At 51.0% G+C, this 19,199-nt stretch overlaps 1 protein-coding gene across 6 annotated transcripts; it reads left to right on the forward strand.

Moving 5' to 3' along the window:
* Positions 1-7,985: 7,985 nt before the first annotated feature.
* POLD4 (DNA polymerase delta 4, accessory subunit) lies at positions 7,986-10,039 on the forward strand. Of its 6 annotated transcripts, XM_025357993.1 has the most exons (5): positions 8,036-8,280; positions 8,498-8,587; positions 8,778-8,889; positions 9,568-9,593; positions 9,713-10,039. In XM_025357993.1, exons 1-4 carry the CDS (start codon positions 8,184-8,186, stop codon positions 9,590-9,592), a joined length of 324 nt encoding a protein of 107 aa, XP_025213778.1. In that variant the 5' UTR covers positions 8,036-8,183; the 3' UTR covers position 9,593; positions 9,713-10,039. The 6 variants fall into 6 exon arrangements, 5 of the variants coding, with proteins under 5 accessions (XP_025213776.1, XP_025213778.1, XP_025213777.1 ...); XR_003115722.1 differs by having other exon boundaries at positions 7,986-8,219; positions 9,568-10,039; XM_025357991.1 differs by lacking the exon at positions 8,778-8,889 and having other exon boundaries at positions 7,992-8,280; positions 9,568-10,039.
* Positions 10,040-19,199: the final 9,160 nt, after the last annotated feature.

Below are 19,199 nucleotides of genomic sequence, written 5' to 3' on the forward strand. Positions count from 1 at the left end.
GGTAGAATATAAGGCAGAATTCGATTAAATGCAGAAAGATCCAGGCAAAATACTACAGAAGACTAGGAAAGACAGACTGCATCTAGTTAGGTGAAGGCCCTCTAGGCTGTGAGCCCTATTAAGGGAGAAAACGGCATCTGAAGTTCTTGCTGACTTCCACAGCTGTATTTCCAGTGCAGAGCACACAGCAAGTGCTCAATAGTTACCTTTTCCATAAAGGCATGCGGTGGGATTTGACACCAATCTTGGAGGATGGGCAGAATTCAGATAGATAGAGATGGGGCAGAATAAGAGTTAGTTAAGTGTGGCCGGGTGTGGTGGCTCATGTCTGTAATCCTAGCACTTTGGGAGGCCAAGGCGGGCTGATCACCTGAGATCGGGAGTTCGAGACCAGCATGACCAACATGGAGAAACCCCGTCTCTACTAAAAACACAAAATTAGCCAGGCGAGATGGTACATGCCTATAATCCCAGCTACTAGGGAGACTGAGTCAGGAGAATCACTTGAACCTGGGAGGCAGAGGTTGCGGTAAGCCAAGATTGTGCCATTGCACTCCAGCCTGGGCAACAAGAGTGAACTGTCTCAAAAAAAAAAAAAAAAAAAAAAAATAGTTAAGTGTATTTGTCTTTTTCTTTTTTTTTGTTGTTTGTTTTTTTGAGATGGAGTCTCACTCTGTCGCCCAGCCTGGAGTGCAGTGGCACGATCTTGGCTCACTGCAAGCTCTGCCTCCCGGGTTCACGCCATTCTCCTGCCTCAGCCTCCTGAGTAGCTAGGACTACAGGTGCCCGCCATCGTGCCCGGCTAATTTTTTGTATAGACAGGGTTTCACCATGTTAGCCAGGGTGGTCTCAATCTCCTGATCTCGTGATCTGCCCGCCTCGGCCTCCCAAAGTTCTGGGATTACAGGCGTAAGCCACTATGCCCGGCGTATTTGTCTTTTTCAAGCAAATAGCATCTTGAGGGTAAGGCCCATGATTTATTCATCTTTGCATCACTACGGCATTTTAGTGTTTTGTTGTTTTTTTCTTTTGAGACGGAGTCTCGTTCTGTCACCGAGGCTGGAGTGCAGTGGCACCATCTCAGCTTACTGTAATCTCCGCCTCCCAAGTTCAAGAAACTCTTCTGCCTCAGCCAATCAAGTAGCTGGGATTACAGGCATCCACCACCATGCCTGGCTAATTTTTGTATTTTTAGTAGAGACGGGGTTTCACCACATTGGCCATGTTGGTCTTGAACTCCTGACCTCAATCTGATCTGCCCAATGTGGGCTCCCAAAGTGCTTGGATTATAGGTGTGAGCCACTGTGCCCAGCCCTACAGCATTTTGGTGTAATGCCTGGCACAGTAAAACCTTGATAATTTTTTTTTCTTTTTTTTGAGACAGAGTCCCGCTCTGTCTCCAGGCTGGAGTGCAGTGGTGTGATCTTGGCTCACTGCAACCTCCGCTTCCCAGTTCCAGCAATCCTCCCACCTCAGCCTCCTGAGTAGCTGGAATTACAGGCATGCATCGCCACATCCGACTTTTTATTTTTTTTATTTTTTTTAGTAGAGATGGGGTTTCACCATGTTGTCCAGGCTGGTCTTGAACTGATCTCAAGTGATCTGCCTGCCTCGGCCTCCCAAAGTGCTGGGATTATAGGTGTGAGCCACTGCACCCAGCCAAACCTTGATAATTTGACTTAAACTGATTTAAAGAGTGTCAAGACATCAGTTAATAGGGTTGCTATATTAGAGAAAAATTTTAAAAGTGTGTCAAGACAATAGTGTTTTGGAAATTGACAGAAAAGGCCAGGCACAGTGGCTCACACCTATAATCCCAGCACTTTGGGAAGGTGAGGCAGGAGGCTCGCTTGAGCCCAGGAGTTCAAGACCAGCCTGGTCAAAATGGTGAAATCCTATCTCTATAAAAAACACAAAAATTGGCCAGGCGCGGTGGCTCAGGCCTGTAATTCCAGTGCACTTTGGGAGGCCGAGGTGGGCAGATCGTGAGGTCAGGAGATTGAGACCATCCTGGCCAACATGGTGAAACCCCATCTCTACTAAAACTACAAAAATCAGTTGGATGTGATGGCGCACGCCTGTAGTCCCAGCTGCTAGGGAGGTGAGGCAGGAGAATCGCTTGAACCCAGGAGGCGGAAGTTGCAGTGAGCCGAGATTGCGCCACTGCACTCCAGCCTGCTGACAGAGCAAGACTCTGTCTCAAAAAAACCCAAGCAAACAAAAAACAAAACAAAACAAAATTAGCCAGGCATGGTGGCGCACCTGTGGTCCCAGCTACAAGGGAGGCTGAGGCAGGAGTATCGCTTGAGCTTGGGAGGTCGAGGCTGCAATGAGCTGTGATCACACCACTGCACTCCAGCCTGGGTGAAGGAAGGAGCTGATCAATAGTCTCAGATGCCCCAGAAGAGCTGGCTGCAGTGAGCCAAGATCCCACCACTGCACTCCAGCCTGGGCGACAAGAGCGAGACTTCCTTCGTCTCAAAAACAAACAAACAAACAAACAAAAACATCTAGAAAGGTTAGCAAGATCACAGAAGGCTTTTGTTTGTTTTGTTGTTGTTGTTGTTAAATAGAAGTGATCTAAACATGTTATTGCTGAGTAGGGGGCGGGTGGAGAAAAATGGGGAGGTTTGGCAAATGGAGTAAGGAGACAACCAGAGGAGAGCCAAAGGGTGTCTGGGCAGCCAAATAGAACCCGGTGATATCAGCAGGCACCTTTGCCGTGGACCTGTCACCATGGGCGGTGACATTCCTTAGCATTTCAGAGAGAGGGACAGACTGGAGAAGAGGGCATTTTCCAAGGCTGAGGATTGGCAAGGCAGGAACGGCAGAGAATCAAGGGGGATTCTAGGCTGCTAGAAACTACTGGAATTGGCTGGGAGCCAGAGCCAGGCAGTGTGAGCAGAGTGGTCAGTGGAGGGAAACAGAGGAGGGGAATAGGCCAGGAGAAGAATCCTGAATGAATAGCGCTGGGGTTCCCAAATGCTGAGGATGCAGAAGGCTCCCTTGGTGGTGGAGGGAGAGGGGGACGAGAGCACCATCAGAGAGGGCACTTCAGAGTGTGAGTTCTTGAACTCTCTCAAACAGCCCCTAATAATGGTGACAGGGGATGTGAGCTGTTCCTTCGTGTTTTGGCACTGTGTCCCACAGGCATCTTGTGAAAACGCCAGCACCATGGCACAGGGAGCACCTGGCAGATCATAGGGCATTAGCATTTTCTGTGAGTGAGTCATTGGTTTTCCATCCAGAACTGCTTCAGGAGATTTGATGAGTTTTGTTAGTTATCGAGGTTCTACCTCATAAGTATGGCCTTAGAGTCAGAGGCCCACGTACCCAGAGGCTAACATGAGACTCTAAGACCTTGAAATGTCGGCCGGGCGCGGTGGCTCAAGCCTGTAATCCCAGCACTTTGGGAGGCCGAGACGGGCAGATCACAAGGTCAGGAGATCGCGACCATCCTGGCTAACACGGTGAAACCCCGTCTCTACTAAAAAATACAACAAAAACTAGCCGGGCGTGGTGGCGGGCGCCTGTAGTCCCAGCTACTCGGGAGGCTGAGGCAGGAGAATGGCGTAAACCCAGGAGGCAGAGCTTGCAGTGAGCGAGATCCGGCCACTGCACCCCAGCCTGGGCGACAGAGCGAGACTCCGTCTCAAAAAAAAAAAAAAAAAAAAAAAGACCTTGAAATGTCAAGGGGTGGAGGGTGCGTTATCTCTAGTAGTCCTTATGTCCCCACAAGGATAGGGGGAGTGGGCGAGAGAAGACCCTCCTCTCCGTCATCTCCAGATAGCATGTAAGGATTAGAAATCTCGTCATCATCTTGGGTGCTTGGAAACACACCCATGTTTGAAAGAATGAGCATAAAATGGAGAACTATCACTTGGGGCAGGGGCAACCTCTGGGGGAAGTGGGGCTAGAGGAAGCTCTGATGGGAGATGGCAAAACACTCAGACCTTGCCAGTTTTCCACTTTTGCAGAGACTGACCCACCATCCAAGACTTATAGGCTGCCTCATGATATGAGAGACTCATTCAAGCACTGAGCTTACACACACATGCACACACACACTGTCACTTGCCACAGCCACCCCAAATGGGGAAAGGCAAAGGGAGGCCCTCTGTTCCCCTTAACCTAGAGGGCAAGGACTAGTGACTCAGTCCCGGCTGGGCACTCCGACGGGCAGCTCCCTCTCAGCTTCCCCTCTGCTGTGGAGCTACAACTGTCCCTGCCTTTGTTCCCTCAATTCTCAAGCTCCCTGACTCAGCCTCCCCTGAACTTCCCAGCAGGGGACAAAGCCCTTGTCAATGGGGTGGTGTGGGGGCAGTGGCAGTGAGGCCGATCTGGCAGAAAGCTGTAGGGCCCGAGTTCCAGTTCTTTTTCCAGTCTCAACTTTCAGGGTGCCTCAGCCTTGCCAGTTCAGCAGTCACCTCTAGGCTCCTCCCCAACTTGCCCAGATCTCTCTCTGAGGCCAGGCTGATGGGGTGGAAATGGTTAACTAGAACCTTCCTCCCACCCAACTGGGCAAAGTCTGACACCTGGTGGCCAAGGTGAGGAATGGCCAGAAGGCCCCTTTTCAAGTCTTCCCAGAACTGCTCCAGAGCCTGGATGGCCAAAGTGAAAGAGGAGGTGACTACAGAAGGATGTGTGGAGGGTGGTAGGAGCAGGACAGAAGACAGCAGTGACAAAAAAAACCCAGAGACTCCTTCCTCTGCCCTCAAGCTGCTGCCATGGAAGCACATTAGGCCAGAGAACCTGGACCAGGAGAAGAGGGAGTGTCTGGGAGGGTAGTGAGGGGCCAGGAATGACTGCCTAAAAGAATTCTGGCCCACAGGGTGAGGAATGGGGCCTACGGGGTGTGAGTATGTTGGGGGCGGGGCCAGGGGTATTCTGGCTGCCCAGAATCTCCTGAGTGGGACTGACTTCCAGCTCAGGGTAGGTGGCAGAGCCCAAGGGCCTGAGGAAGGAGGGTACTGGCGAGAGGGAAGAAGAGCTGGATCCATCCCACAGCCCACTGGGCCCCAGGCAGCTGCTCCCCTCTCTCCACCTGCCTCCACCTTCCCAGCTCTACCTTGCTCTCCCCACAAACCTCATGGTGAGGAGGGGGAAGGGAATGCAGGCACAGTGCTGAGGCCCCCATCCTGCCACATTGTCTGAGCTAAGCCGGACCTAATCCTTCTTCCCTTGAGTGCAGTCAGCGGTGGGCCTCATCCCCTGGGAAGGTGCTGGGTTCCTGTTTCAGTTCTTTTCTCTCCTGGACCCCCAGGACTCTGGACTTGGCCCTGAAGCAAGGGTGTTGGGTATTATTACCAGGCTGAGGTGCAAAGGTCACTCCTACTACTCTCATCACCAGCCTCTGGGTGTCGGGGCTGACATAAGGGTCTCAGGACATTCCCCCAGGGAGAGAGAACTCAGCACCCAACCCAGACCTCTGGCCTGGCCATCCAGCCTGAAGCCTGAACAGGCTCCAGGACAGCAGTTTAGGGAATGAGGCCAGGATGCTGCCTGAGTAGGGGAAGGGATTCTAGGCAAGAAGGTACAGAAGGTGGATAGGGTTGGAGAGCAAAGAAGGAAAAAGACCTGAGGATGGAAAGGCCAAGGTCCAGCCTAGTCAGCTGTGCACCTTAGGAATCCAGGTGCTGAGTCAGGGAATGCCAGTTGGACAGGGATGGTTCCAAAATCCCTAGGTGCCAACTCTTCCCTGGGGGCCCAACCCCACTGCCATTTAGGAGAGAACAGCAATGCTGCTTGCAGAGAGTTCCCTCAACTCCAAGCCAGAAAGCCAGGCCTAGGGTGCCTGCACTTGAGCTGACCACTCTGAATCTTTTTCTTGGGTCTGGGGGTAGCTGAAGCCTGAGGGAGACATCTTCCAGGCTGGGTGAGTGCCTGAGCCAGGCAAAGCTGGGGAAGCTGGCGGGGACAGCCCAGCCAACATCTACAGAGCAGCTCAGGATGCCAGAGGCTACCCAAGGAGAAAAGGCAATAGTCCCAGGCGGCGGCAGGAGCTGCTGTGGCTGCCCAGCAGCACACCCCATTTCACGCTCCCTGGGCGGTGGCAGGGCCCCACGGCTATCAGCTTTCAGGGGTAGGAGGGACATGGGAATGAGGAGGGGTCTGCCCCACCCATGGCTCCCTATCCCTCAGGGCTTGGACTCAGGAGGTGGGTGCCACACACCTCTAGAAACAGCCCAGGAACCCTTGCTGAGGCCCTCTGGGGAGGGGGTAATCAATCCCCCAGAGCCTATATGCCATCCCTACCTAGCATACTCAGCGCCTGACTGGACTCAGCACCTAGGCCCTTCCCAGCCCTGGTAGAGAGGGCCTCCCTGCTTCCATCCCCAACTCCGCAAGGACACTGTCTCCCTGAATGTGGGCCCCACTTAGTCCACAAGGCAGATGGGGGGATTAGAATAGGCCCAGCCCAAACAATACAGCAGAAAGGGCCCTCCAGCTCCATGCAGTGCCCTGACAAGCTCCCTCCTCCACCAGCCCTCCTCCAGGACGCCGATGGGGAGAGCCAGGCAGGACGTGGACCCTGAAGACATGGCCTACTCCTGTACTTCCCCTTTGGTGGTCTCCTCTCCAGAGCAGCTTCCTTCCTTGTGCCCACAAGTACCAGTGGCTTAGCCCTCTTCCAGTGCAGAGCACCCAGACCCCAGAGCAGGGAAAGGAGGAGGCAGAGGCTTCTGAGCAGGCGGCAGCCCAGGAGTCTGTGCCCCACCCTCCCAGTATCCCTGGAAGGAAGAACCGGATGGGATCTCTGGAGGGTGATTAGAGCTGGGCTGGTCCCTGTGCTGGTTCCCAGACTCCCACTGGCCAGTACTTTTGCCTCCTGCCAGGAAGTTGATGAGGGGGAGGCAGCAGTATGGATGAGTCAGTGATGACAGGAGCCCAAGGGACAAAGGTCATGGGTGGAGAATTGAGAGACATTGTTTACAGCAGTCCACCTCCTCCAGGAGGCCTTCCAATGCTAATCATCCCTGTGGTCCTAACCAATCTCTGACCCACCCTTTTCCTCTTCTGGTAGGAATTATAGCCTCTCACTCACAACGGTACATCTGTCTGCCTTGTGACAGTGAGCTCCTGGGCCCAAGACAGACTGTGGTTCGACTGGGGCCCTGCAATGCCTGTGACTCTCGGCAGTGATAATCATTGAGCTATACTTCCTACTTTCAAAAACTTTTTGACATCTCTTTTAATTAATATGTGGGAAAGTGCTTAGAACAGTACTTGGCACATGGTATGTGCAACATGAGTGTTAGGTTTACTGTTAATATTTTCTGCTCAGATTAACATTATTGTGAGAGGGCAGATTTTGCCAACGAAGAACTGGGGATCAAAACCCATTGTGGTGGGGGAACCAGACCCTTGCTCTGCCTTCCAGTATGGAATCTTCCTGACTGGTGGGGCGGGCGGGGCAGGACTTGGGACCCCAGGAGAGCCAAAACGGCAAACACTTACTCGGACTAAGAGTGGGCAGCATCTTTGGGCACAGACTGTGAGAAAGGAGGTTTCAGTACCCATGGGCTTCTCCAGCCAGGTCTCCTGGGGCCGGTGGGGGTTGGGTGGGAGCAGGGAAGGGGCCTGGATTAGACCAAACTCTCTTCAGACCTCCAAACCTGCCCCCACAACGCTGCGCGGGCCAAAGGACCGAGTGAAGGCTCCAGCTGGGCTCTAGGGAGTTACAAACTGGCCACGGGGATTAGCGAAGCTGAAAAGAACATTTGCCTAGGAAGGGAAAACGGGAAGTGAGAGGCTGAGGATAACTCTCTTCAAGTCTCTCGGGACCCACACCAGACCAATGGGGGCCGGGGGAGGTGGTGAAGTAGGGGCATCCTGACAGGTCCCCCGCCCCAGCCTGCCCCTCCTCCCGCAGCCCACAGCTGTGGCACCGCCCCACCCCTCACCCTACACTACCTACCATTGGCTAGCGTCAGGGCCCCGCCCCACAGAGGCGGCCTGCCATTGGCTGAAGTCTTTCCTGTTTGCGTGCTTGTTGGGGTGGGGGAGGCGTCCCTCCCTGGACCCCAGCGACTTCCTCTCTTGGTTTGTCTGGGTCATCTTGTCTGCCTGCCGCTGGCCTGGCCCCGTCTGTCTCTCTCAGCAGCTGTCTTTCTCGCGCCCACTGGCCGGTCTCTCCTCTTCCCCGCAGTCGCCTCCTTCCTCTGCCTGCCTGGGTGGCCGCCATGGGCCGGAAGCGGCTCATCACTGATTCCTACCCGGTTGTGAAGAGGAGGGAGGGGCCCGCTGGGCACAGCAAGGGGGAGCTGGCACCCGAGCTAGGTCTCTGAGGTGTGAGGGAGGCAGGAGGAGTGGACACGGAGGGGCCTACAGGACGTGGGCAGAGGGGCAGATGGAAGGGGAAAGGTGGCCTGTCCTCCCCTCCCGACACCAGGTCTAGCTGCGGGGTGGCAGAGGCAAAGGGGTGGTGAGGAAGGCTGGGAGGTGAGGGGCAGGAGACTGAGGCCAGCCTCGCACTGAAGAGCAGCTGTCATTGCAGGGGAGGAGCCCCAGCCCCGCGACGAGGAGGAAGCGGAGCTGGAGCTGCTGAGGCAGTTTGACCTGGCCTGGCAGTACGGGCCCTGCACCGGTGAGAACCCACCCAGCCCCACGGAGGTGCCTCTCCCAGCCAGTCCCGTCACCCACACGTCTCTGAAGTCACCCAAGCGCTTGCGTGACTCTGACCCTCAGGCACTGTCTCCCCTGAACACACACATTCTCCAGCTCAGACTCTACCCCACCCCCAACAAGGCTCCAGAGTCTTCTTCCTACCCTGGCAGGGATCACACGGCTGCAGCGCTGGTGTCGGGCCAAGCAGATGGGCTTGGAGCCTCCCCCAGAGGTGTGGGAGGTGCTGAAGACCCACCCCGGAGACCCCCGCTTCCAATGCAGGTCAGAGACAGGCCGGGAGGGCTTTCAGGGGAGCCAGGGCCTTCTCCAGGCACCGTCACCCTGCTGTCCTGACCTGAGGGAGAAATGGATGGAGGGTTGAAGGGCCTTGCTGAACAGGCAAGAAGGAGGACACGCTACTGTAATAATTCTTTTTTTTTTTTTTTTTTTTTTTTGACACAGAGTCTCGCTCTGTCGCCCAGGCTGGAGTGTAGTGGCGCGATCTTGGCTCACTGCAAGCTTCGCCTCCCGGGTTCACGCCATTCTCCTGCCTCAGCCTCCCAAGTAGCTGGGACTACAGGCGCCCGCCACCACGCCCGGCTAATTTTGTTTTTGTATTTTTAGTAGAGATGGGGTTTCACTGTGTTAGCCAGGATGGTCTTGATCTCCTGACCTCGTGATCCACCCGCCTCGACCTCCCAAAGTGCTGGGATTACAGGCGTGAGCCACCGTACCCGGCCAATAATTCTTACCTCCACAAGCTAGTCGGTGGCAAAGGTACACCCAGGAACCAAGGAACTATCTATTTAGAACCAAGGGGTTTCCCAAGGACTATGGGCATGGCCAAGAATAGCTGGTGAAATCAGATCCAGGGACTCAACAACTGACCCTTTCTCTCTCTCTCTCTCTCTCTCTCTCTCTCTCTCTGGGATATCCCTCCGTCCCACCCATCTTCTACAGCCTCTGGCATCTCTATCCCCTATGAGGCACCACGTATGACCTCCTGCCCTTGGCCATCTTGCTCATCACCCAAGAATCTCAGGACAGAAGCAAGAGCCCATTGCTCCTGCTCAGCTCAGCCCCGCTGCGGAGGAACCCTTGGCAGGCAGAACCTGGAGGTGTCAGAGGCTCAACTCCTCCATCTAACCAGCAGGCTCCCAGAGCCCCCCTGGAAGAGCCTGTGCAGCTGAAGCAGAGTGCTTCTAGATGGAGAGTGGCCACTGGGGAAAAGGACCTGGCCATCACCTTCCAGTACCTGCTGCCTGTCTCCCTGACCCATGGTGTGGCAAGTTAGGCACAGCCAGACGTGGACAGTTGATCCATGAGGCAAAGATACTGTCCCACCTATGGCTAGGAATCAGAGCAGGACTGGCTGAGCTCCCAGGGCAAGGGGTTCACTAATGCTTACCAATAAAGAATATTAAGCCTGGAATCCTGACCTTCAGTCCTTTACTGTGGCCCTGCTTTGACTGGCAGTCCCTAGCAAGTTAGGAGATGGGAGAACCACCACCACAGTTCTTTTCCTTCAAGAAAGTCCTAGGCCTGAGAGGGAGAAGACATAGACAGCTTAAGAGACAGATCAAGTCCTCTAAGAGCTGAGCGACCTCTGGTGCCCCCTGGTGGCCCACAGGGAAACTACTCACGACTCACCTTCCTGGAGCAGCCAGGGAAAACCTACCTGACCCTCCAGCCACCTGGCTTGCTAAGCAGTGCCCACTTCACAAACATGGGTGCTTTGCCAGAGAAGGACCTTTGGGGTCCATGGCGCATGAAGTCCAAACATATCTATACATTCCCAGCAAGCACCTCTGGCTTCCCACATCAGGGACCACCTTGATCAAAGCAGGGCTGGGGAGGGTCTCAACTTGCAAGACCTGCTCAGACATGGCCATCATCTGAGGGGCTTTGGTAAGAAATTGATGGCTGGGCGTGGTGGCTCACGCCTGTAATTCCAGCACTTTGGGAGGCCCAGGCGGGTGGATCACGAGGTCAAGAGATGGAGACCATCATGGCTAACAAGGTGAAACCCCGTCTCTACTAAAAATACAAAAAATTAGCCGGGTGTGGTGACAAGCGCCTGTAGTTCCAGCTACTCAGAAGGCTGAAGCAGGAGAATGGTGTGAACCCGGGAGGCAGAGCTGGCAGTGAGCTGATACCGTGCCACTGCACTCCAGCCTGGGTGACAGAGGGAGACTCCTCAAAAAAAAAAAAAAAAAAAAAAAGGCTGGGCACAGTGGCTCACGCCTGTAATCCCAGCACTTTGGGAGGCCAAGGCGGATGGATCACGAAGTCAAGAGATCGAGACTATCCTGGCTAACACGGTGAAACCCCATCTCTACTAAAAATACAAAAAATTAGCCGGGCATGGTGGCGGGCGCCTGTAGTCCCAGCTACTTGGGAGGCTGAGGCAGAAGAATGGCATGAACCCAGGAAGCGGAGCTTGCAGTGAGCCGAGATCACACCACTGCACTCCAGCCTGGGCGACTGAGCAAGACTCTGTCTCAAAAAAAAAGAAAAAAGAAACTGACGGTGCTGGGGGATGGAGAACTGGCTGGAGCCAGAAACAATGCTCAGGAGACCTGGGGTCAGGGTATGACATGGAGAATAGAGTTAGTAACTGCTTCTGTAGCATTACCTTCATCTACTGTAGCAGCCCTCCATCCTGGGGGCAGATGGAGGCAGCACTAGTAACTTCTTGGAAACAGGCCTAGAGAGCAGCTAAGTGGCCTGTGTAGCCCCTGTCTTACTGAGCACTGATCATGTTTCGGGTACTTTAAATGTATCATCTCGAATGCTCCTAAAAAACCTTCCAGGTAAGTTTTACCGAGAGGGGAACTGAAACTAAGAAAGGTTAAGTAAAGTTGTCCAAAAGCACACAGCAGGCAAGAGGCAGTGCAGTGACCAGGGGCCACTTGCATTAAGCTCTTCCAGCCTATGCCACAGCTCCCACCCAGCTGCTGAGCACTCACTATGTGCCAGGCACCAAAGGTCCCCTTGGGGTGTTACTAATGGTCAGGAGATGGACAAAAACAAACACGTAAGTTAATTATGTCAGGTAGCAGTCAGTAGTAAGCAAAATCAGAGTTGAGATCAGAAAGGGTCCAAGGATGCCAGGGCGCTATGTTAGAGAGACTGGTCAGGGAAGGCCCTCTGCTAAGGTGGCATTTGAGCAGAGACCTGAAGAAAGGAAGGGAGCAAGGTCTGCACCTGAGTGTTCCAGACAGAAGGAGCAACAAGGAGAAGCTCCCTGAGGGAGGAGTGTTTCCAGCCTGTTCCAGGAAAGGCACTGAGGAGGCCAGTGAGGCTGGGGGCCAGGGAGCAAGGAAGGGTAGTGGGAATTGAGAGCAGACAGGCAACAGGCTGGTCCCTAGGGCCATGATAAGAAATCTGGATTTGATTCTGAGTGAGAGGGGAAGATACTGGAGGGCTTGAGGTCAATAAATGACAGAGTCAGCTGATGTTTTGAAAACATTCCTCTGTTGGTGGAAAACAAGATTGTGGAGCTGGGGAAAACAGAGGTAGCAAAACCACTCAGGAGGCCTCTGAAGTTGGCCTCATGAGAGTTGAGCTTGATCTGGACCAGCATGAGGAGGTGAAGTGGCCAGGTACACTCTGTATTTTGAAGGAAGAGCTGACTGGCAGGACTTGCCTATAGGACTGTGGGATTTAAGAGGCAGGAGGCAAGGATAACTCCAAAGGTTTTGGTTTGGGTGACTGGAAGGACAGAGTTCTCATTACTAAGATGGGAAAACTTGTGGGAAGGGTGGGGTGGGAATCTGGAGCTCCATCTTAGACATGCTGAAGTATCTGTGCCACTTCCAAGGGGACACGGGGTATAGGCAGTGGATATGTAAGTCTCGGATTCTGAGGCATTCTAGGTTTAAAATATACACTTGGGAATCTTTTAGATGGCCTTGAAAGCCGCAACAGTGGATGAGATCCCCGGAGTGAGTGTAGAGAGAGAAGTAGTCTGAGAGATCCAGTAGGGAGAGAACCTGAGGTTACAGGAGATGAGACGGCAGTTGTGTGAGTGAGATCTTTGTGAGGGTGAGGAGGGCCAGGAACCAGGATACGCAAAGAGGGTGGCCTTCTGTAGACACATGCACTGTGACAGGAAGGGAGACAGAGAACATGAGAGGAGTCTCAGGTAGGGGGATATATTTGGGGATGGGAATATTCAAGAATCAGATATTTACTAAGAGCCTGGCGCTGCTGGGAGGGCTCTGATGTTTACTAAGTGCCTATCCATGCCATCTGCTATGTGAAATGCTGCACACATGTTATCTAGTTGAATCCTGAGAACAATCTCATTAGGGAAGTACTATCCATGTTTTACAGATAAGGAAACCAAGGCTGAGAGGAAAAGTGCCTTGCTCAATCAGTAAACACCAGGGCCTGAATTCACCCCACACCTGCACTCCAGATGTTGGAGGATAAGAATGTTGTTGAGGAGATAAGGACTACATATGTGGCAAGTTAGAAAACCATGTAATACAAGTACTTTCCTGAGGCAACATAGGAGTGGTATAGAGACTGAATTGTCTGAGTTCTCAGAAAGGAAAGAGCACCACAGGTGACAGGGACCCGCTGCAGGAGCCTCGAGCACAGGGACTGCCACTTCCCTCCCGCTGCATTGTATTCCCCTTGCCGCACCTCCTCTGCACCTAGCCCCTTCTAATCAGGAGTCCCTGTTTCTCACCTTCCCACCTTCCACCGCAGGGCGAATGCAGACTTCCCACTGCAGGGGACAGCACCACACGGAATGTTCTTAGTCATTTCTTTCACCAATTTGCATTCTACTCCGTATGTCTGGAGTAGCTGTACTTCTTTTTTGACACAGAGTCTCACTCTGTCACTCAGGCTGAAGTGTAGTGGGATGATCTTGGCTCACTGCAACCTCTGCCTCCAGGGTTCAAGCAATTCTCGTGCCTCAGCCTCCCAAGTAGCTGGGATTAGAGGTACACACCAGCATGCCTGGCTAATTTTTGTATTTTTGGTAGAGATGGGGTTTCATCACATTGGTCAGGCTGGTCTTGAACTCCTGACCTTAAGTGATTCACTCGCCTCAGCCTCCCAAAATGCTGGGATTACAGGCGTGAAACACTGTGCCCAGCCTGGAGTAGCTAAAAGTAGGTGAAATTATTTATAATTAAATAAAATGAAGTCTCCAGGAAGATATGCCACGTGTGGCCTATGGCTGCTTTCAAGTACCCCTGATACATCTACCACCACCTCACTCAGTTTGAACGGCACGTCAGAAATACTAAAAAGCATATATATATAATATTTTTTATATGTAAAAATATATATATAATATATTATATATATTTATATATACACACACACACACACACACACACACACATATATATATATAATTTTTGAGAAAGGGTCTTGCTCTGTTGCCCAAGCTGGAGCACAGTGGTGCAATCATGGCTCACTGCAGCCTCAAACTCCCAGGCTCAAGCTATCCTCCTGCCTTGGTCTCCCAAGTAGCTGGGACTACAGGCACGTGTCATACACTGAGATAGTCCTGTTATGTTGCCCAGGCTGGTCTCACACTCCTGAGGCCAAACAATCCTCCTGCCTTGGCCTGCTAAAGTACTGGGCTTACAGGAGTGAACTGCCACACCCAGCCAGAGAATAGTGTTCTAGACTAAGGGAATGAGCTGAACAAAGGCAAGCAGGAGGGAATCATGTGTGTGCCACAGGCTAGATGTGCAGAGCTGTGAAGTATATACCACAGAGGTTTCCACATAAACTCATACAAAACTAGCATTTGGCTGGGAGCGATGGTTCACGCCTGTAATCCCAGCACTTTGGGAGGCCAAGGTGGGCAGATCATCTGAGGTTGGGTGTTTGAGATCAGCCTGACCAACATGGTGAAACCCTGTCTCTATTAAAAATGCAAAATTAGCCAGGCATAGAGGTGCATGCCTGTAATCCCAGCTACTCAGGAGGCTGAGGCAGGAGAATCGCTTGAACCCAGGAGGTGGAGGTTGCAGTGATGCAGTAAGCCAAGATCACGCCACTGTACTCCAGCCTGGGCAACAAGAGTGAAGCTCCATCTCAAAAAAAATAAAAAAATAAAAAAATAAAGGACAAAGAACTATAAGAGATGTTGCAAAGGAAGTTTGCAAAACTTGCATTTGGGAAGGGAAGAATGGGGAGGACGTGTCAAATATGACTCAGGTTTTGAGCTTGGGTGGGTGAGAGAATACTGATGCCACGGGAAGAAAAATGGAAACTGGGAGGGGGAAGACAGGCTCAATTTTATACATGCTTGGTTTCAGATGACTACAGGACACCCAAATGGAAACACCTGGTAGGAAATGGAAACAGAGCTCAAGTCCAGCAGAGAGATCATGGGAGGGGCGGTATCTGGGGGACAAGGAAATTACCTGCATAGAACTGACCTATGCGCACAGATGAAAGATTCAAGAGAGACAGGCAAAGAGAAGACCAAGCATCACACTTGGGAAAATTCCCTCTAGAAAATGGTGGAAGAAGATCCAGCAAACCAGGGGGGAAGAGTGCTCAGAGTGGCAGGAGAACCAAGGCAGAGCAAGTGTCCCAGAGGTCACTGGTGCGATGCTGCAGAGACATCAAGGAAGATACTGTCAGGAAGCATGGAGGGGACTAGACCTCATTCCATTCCTCCATTTCCCACTTCCCTCTATCTCCGTTTTGTAGTTCTCTCTAGTGTCTTTGGCTGTCATGGTAACTACCAGTACCACACCCCTCTATGAAGGCCACGCTGATTCATTCTTTATTGACTCAGGTGTGGCAACATTTATCCACCCTCAGACAAACTCACTAGTAGCTTGAAGGTTTAAGGAGCTAATTTACCAAGAAACTAAAGTCAACACAGGAAAGAATAAAGTTTCTGAATTGGTCTAGAAACAGAAGAAAACTACAACAGTGCCAGCTTGAGGCCAATTTGGGTTACTGCCACCTCTGGGACTTCTCAAAATGATTCTCAAAATGATTCCTAGTTTTCCACACAGGTAGGTCTCCAGTTTATCCACCTGAGTCCTAAGCTAGAAAACCATAACTTTGTGCTAGTCATGGCAGATGCAAATGATTAGAACCCCAGGCCCTAAGCCCCAAGAGCTCACTGTAGTAGGGAGACAAAAAACAGACACGGAGGTGAACTTCAAACAATGCTGCAAGACAGGAATGGGCCTGGCCTATGACAACCCTTCAGCTGAGTATATAAAGATGAGTAGTGGTGTCACAAGGTGGACAAGTGATGGTAGACTATGTGTTGGGGTCTGAGTCCTTCTTGAGCCCAACTTTGGTCCTTTGTCTCTTGAAGGAAAAGGCATCTCCTAGGAACTCCCTCTGGGATGTGAGCCTCCATCCTGACCTCGTGGATGCCCCTTCACCTCACCTAGAGGCACCAATGGTTCCTATGCCTGCAGGCCTTGCCCTTGACTGAAGGATGTTTTTCTCTCTGTGCAGCCTTCCCTGAAGAGAGTTAAGGATTTCCCCTCTGCTTCCCATGGTAACCTATTTGTTTTATTACAGCATGTCACATTGCCACAACAATACGCTTCATTGTTTCCAATGCTAGAGAATATTTTATCTCTGTTGGTGTATACCTAACACAACGTTGGCTACATAGTAAGCCTCAAAGCTGGCTGAGGTTGGTCACAGTGGCTCACCCCTGTAATCCTAGCACTTTGGGAGGCTGAGGCAGGAGGATCACTTGAGCCCAAGAGTTTGAGAGCAGCCTGGGCAACAAAGGGGTATTCTGTCTCTACAAAAAATAAATAAATAAATAAATAAAAATTAGCTGGGGGTGGCACACGCCTGTGGCTCCAGCTACTCAGTGGGGCTGAGGCAGGAGGATCGCTTGAGCCCGTAAAGTTGAATTGCAGTGAGCTATATTCCCACCACAGCACTCCAGCCTGAGCAACACAGCAAGACCCTGTCAAAAAAAAAAAAAAAAAAAAAAAAAAAAAGGCTGACCAAACCTTCCCCCTTCCCTCACACCTACTTTTTTTTTTTTTTTTTTTTCTTCGAGATGAAGTCTTGCTCTGTCACCCAGGCTGGAGTGTAGTGGCATCATCTTAGTTCACAGAAACCTCTGCCTACCTGGTTCAAGCAATTCTCTTGCCTCAGCCTCCCGAGTAGCTGGGATTACAGGCACGCGCCACCATGCCCGGCTAATTTTATATTTTTAGTAGAGACAAGGTTTCACCATGTTGGCCAGACTGGTCTCGAACTCCTGACCTCAGGTGATCTGCCCACCTCGGCCTCCCAAAGTGCTGGGATTATAGGCATGAGCCACCGTGCCCAGCCTGCTCATACCTACTTTTTGATCCTGTCTAGTTCATGAGAATCATTTGTATGAGAGTTGTAAATGCAACTCTTTGGGCTCTAAGTCACTTCTCCATAGGGGTTGTGTGGTCTTAATGGCAGGAGCCATCTTTTCCTAAGGCCTTCTCAGTGAGGAAGGCATCAAAGCTGTCAACTGCAGAAGCAGGCCCTTTTTATATCCTGTTTTGAAGCCTGTGCCTCCACTGGGCTGGCCATGCAGTGCTCAGTCAAGGTCCTCCAAGGTGCAGAGTAGAGACGCTCATCATTGCAGTGAGCCATCCAGCCCATTTCTCCACATGCTCTCGGGAGAATGGCTGGCCAGGATCTGACTATTCCAGTCCCGTAATGCTGTAGTATACACTTGTACAACTCTAAGGACGCTAATTTGGCACTATTTATCAAAATTATAAATGCACCTATCCTTTTCAGTCTATATCTAGAAATTTATCCTACAGATATGTTGGTATGTGTAAAATAACATATGTAAGGTTATTTATTATAAAACTCTTTGTAATAGCAAAGAATATAAACAGCCTAAAAGTCTATCATCCATAAGGGACTGGGCCAGGTGCAGTGGTTCACACCTGTAATCCCAAATATGTGGGGGGCCAAGGCGGGAGGCTGCTTGAGGCAAGGGGTTCAAGTCCAGCCCAGGTAACATAGCGAAATCTTGTCTCTACAAAAAATGTTAAAAATTAGCCCACTGTGGTAGCTTGCACCAGTGGTTCCAGCTACTCGGGAGGCTGAGGTTGGGGAGGACCCCTTGAGCCTGGTAGGTTGAGGCTGTAATGAGCTGTGACTGCACCACCGCACTCTAGCCTAGGTGACAGAGCAAGACTCTGTCTCCAAAAAAAAAATAAGGGCCAAGTGCAGTGGCTCATGCCTATAATCCCAGCATGTTGGGAGGCCAAGGCAGGAGGATTGCTTAAGCTCAAGAGAATTTGAGACCAGTCTGGGCAACAGAGTGAAGCACTATCTCTATGTGAAAAAAAAAAAAAAATTGCTGGGCGCGGTGGCTCACGCCTGTAATCCCAGCACTTTGGGAGGCCGAGGCAGGCGGATCACGAGGTCAGGAGATCGAGACCATCCTGGCTAACACAGTGAAACCCCGTCTCTACTAAAAAGACAAAAAATGAGCCGGGCGTGGTGGCAGGCGCCTGTAGTCCCAACGACTTGGGAGGCTGAGGCAGGAGAATGGTGTGAAGCCGGGAGGCAGACCTTGCAGTGAGGTGAGATCGCGCCACTGCACTCCAGCCTGGGTGACAGAGCAAGACTCTGTCTCAAAAAAAAAAAAAAAAAAAAATCCATTGTGTGAATATAATCCATTGTGTGAATACTAAAATGTGTTTATCCCATTTATCAGCTGATGAACATTTGGGTTGTTTCCAGTTTTAGACTCTGATGGATCGAGCTGTTATAAACATTCATGTACAAGTCTTTGTGTGGGCAGTTTTCATTCTTCTTGGCTATATGCCAAAGAATCATATTGCTACGTTATATATCATATACATATTTGACCTTAGAGTAAACTGCCAGTCTGTTTTCCAAAGCAGTTCTACCATTTTATTTTTTTGAGATGGAGTCTTGCTCTGTCACCCAGGCTGGAGTGCAATGGCACAATCACAGTTCACTGCAGCCTCAAACTTTTGGGTTTAAGCAATCCTCCCACCTCAGCTTCCAGAATAGCTGGGACTAGAGGTGTGAGCCGCTGTGCCTGGCCATGCTCTATTGTTTTCTTTGCTGTGCAGAAGCTTTTTGTTTGATGTAATCCCACTGGCCTACTTTTGCTTTTGTTGCCTGTGCTTTTGAGGTCCTATCTCAAAAATCCTTGCCTAGGTCAATGTCATGAAGCATTTCTCCTGTGTTTTCTTCTAGTAGTTTTGTAGTTTGAGGTCTTATATTTAAGTCTTTAATCCCTTTTGAGTTAATTTTTGTCATTCTTCTGCATGTAGATATCCACTTTTCCCAGCACCATTTATTGAAGAGACCATCTTTTCCCCAATGTATATTCTTGGCACCTTTGCTGAAAATCAGTTGTGTGGATTTATTTCTGGGTTATCTATACTGTTCCATTGGTCTATGTATATGTTTTTATGACTGTACCATGCTATTTTGGTTATCATAGCTTTGTAGTATATTTTGAACTCAGGTAGTATGATGCCTCCAGCTTTGTTATTTTTGCTTAGGATTGCTTTGGTTATTTCGGATCTTTAGTGGTTCCAGACAAAATATTTTGAATATATATATATATATATATATATATATAT

The sequence above is a fragment of the Theropithecus gelada genome, chromosome 14 (assembly GCF_003255815.1).
Source record: "Theropithecus gelada isolate Dixy chromosome 14, Tgel_1.0, whole genome shotgun sequence".
In the NCBI taxonomy this organism is placed as follows: Eukaryota; Metazoa; Chordata; class Mammalia; order Primates; family Cercopithecidae; genus Theropithecus; species Theropithecus gelada.

Bases quoted from the DNA above. Each gene is read 5' to 3' on its own strand.
- POLD4 (XM_025357989.1), top strand. From the start codon at position 8,184: ATGGGCCGGAAGCGGCTCATCACTGATTCCTACCCGGTTGTGAAGAGG. The intron at 8,281-8,497 runs GTCTCTGAGGTG...CTGTCATTGCAG, and splicing joins GGAGCTGGCACCCGAGCTAG to GGGAGGAGCCCCAGCCCCGC.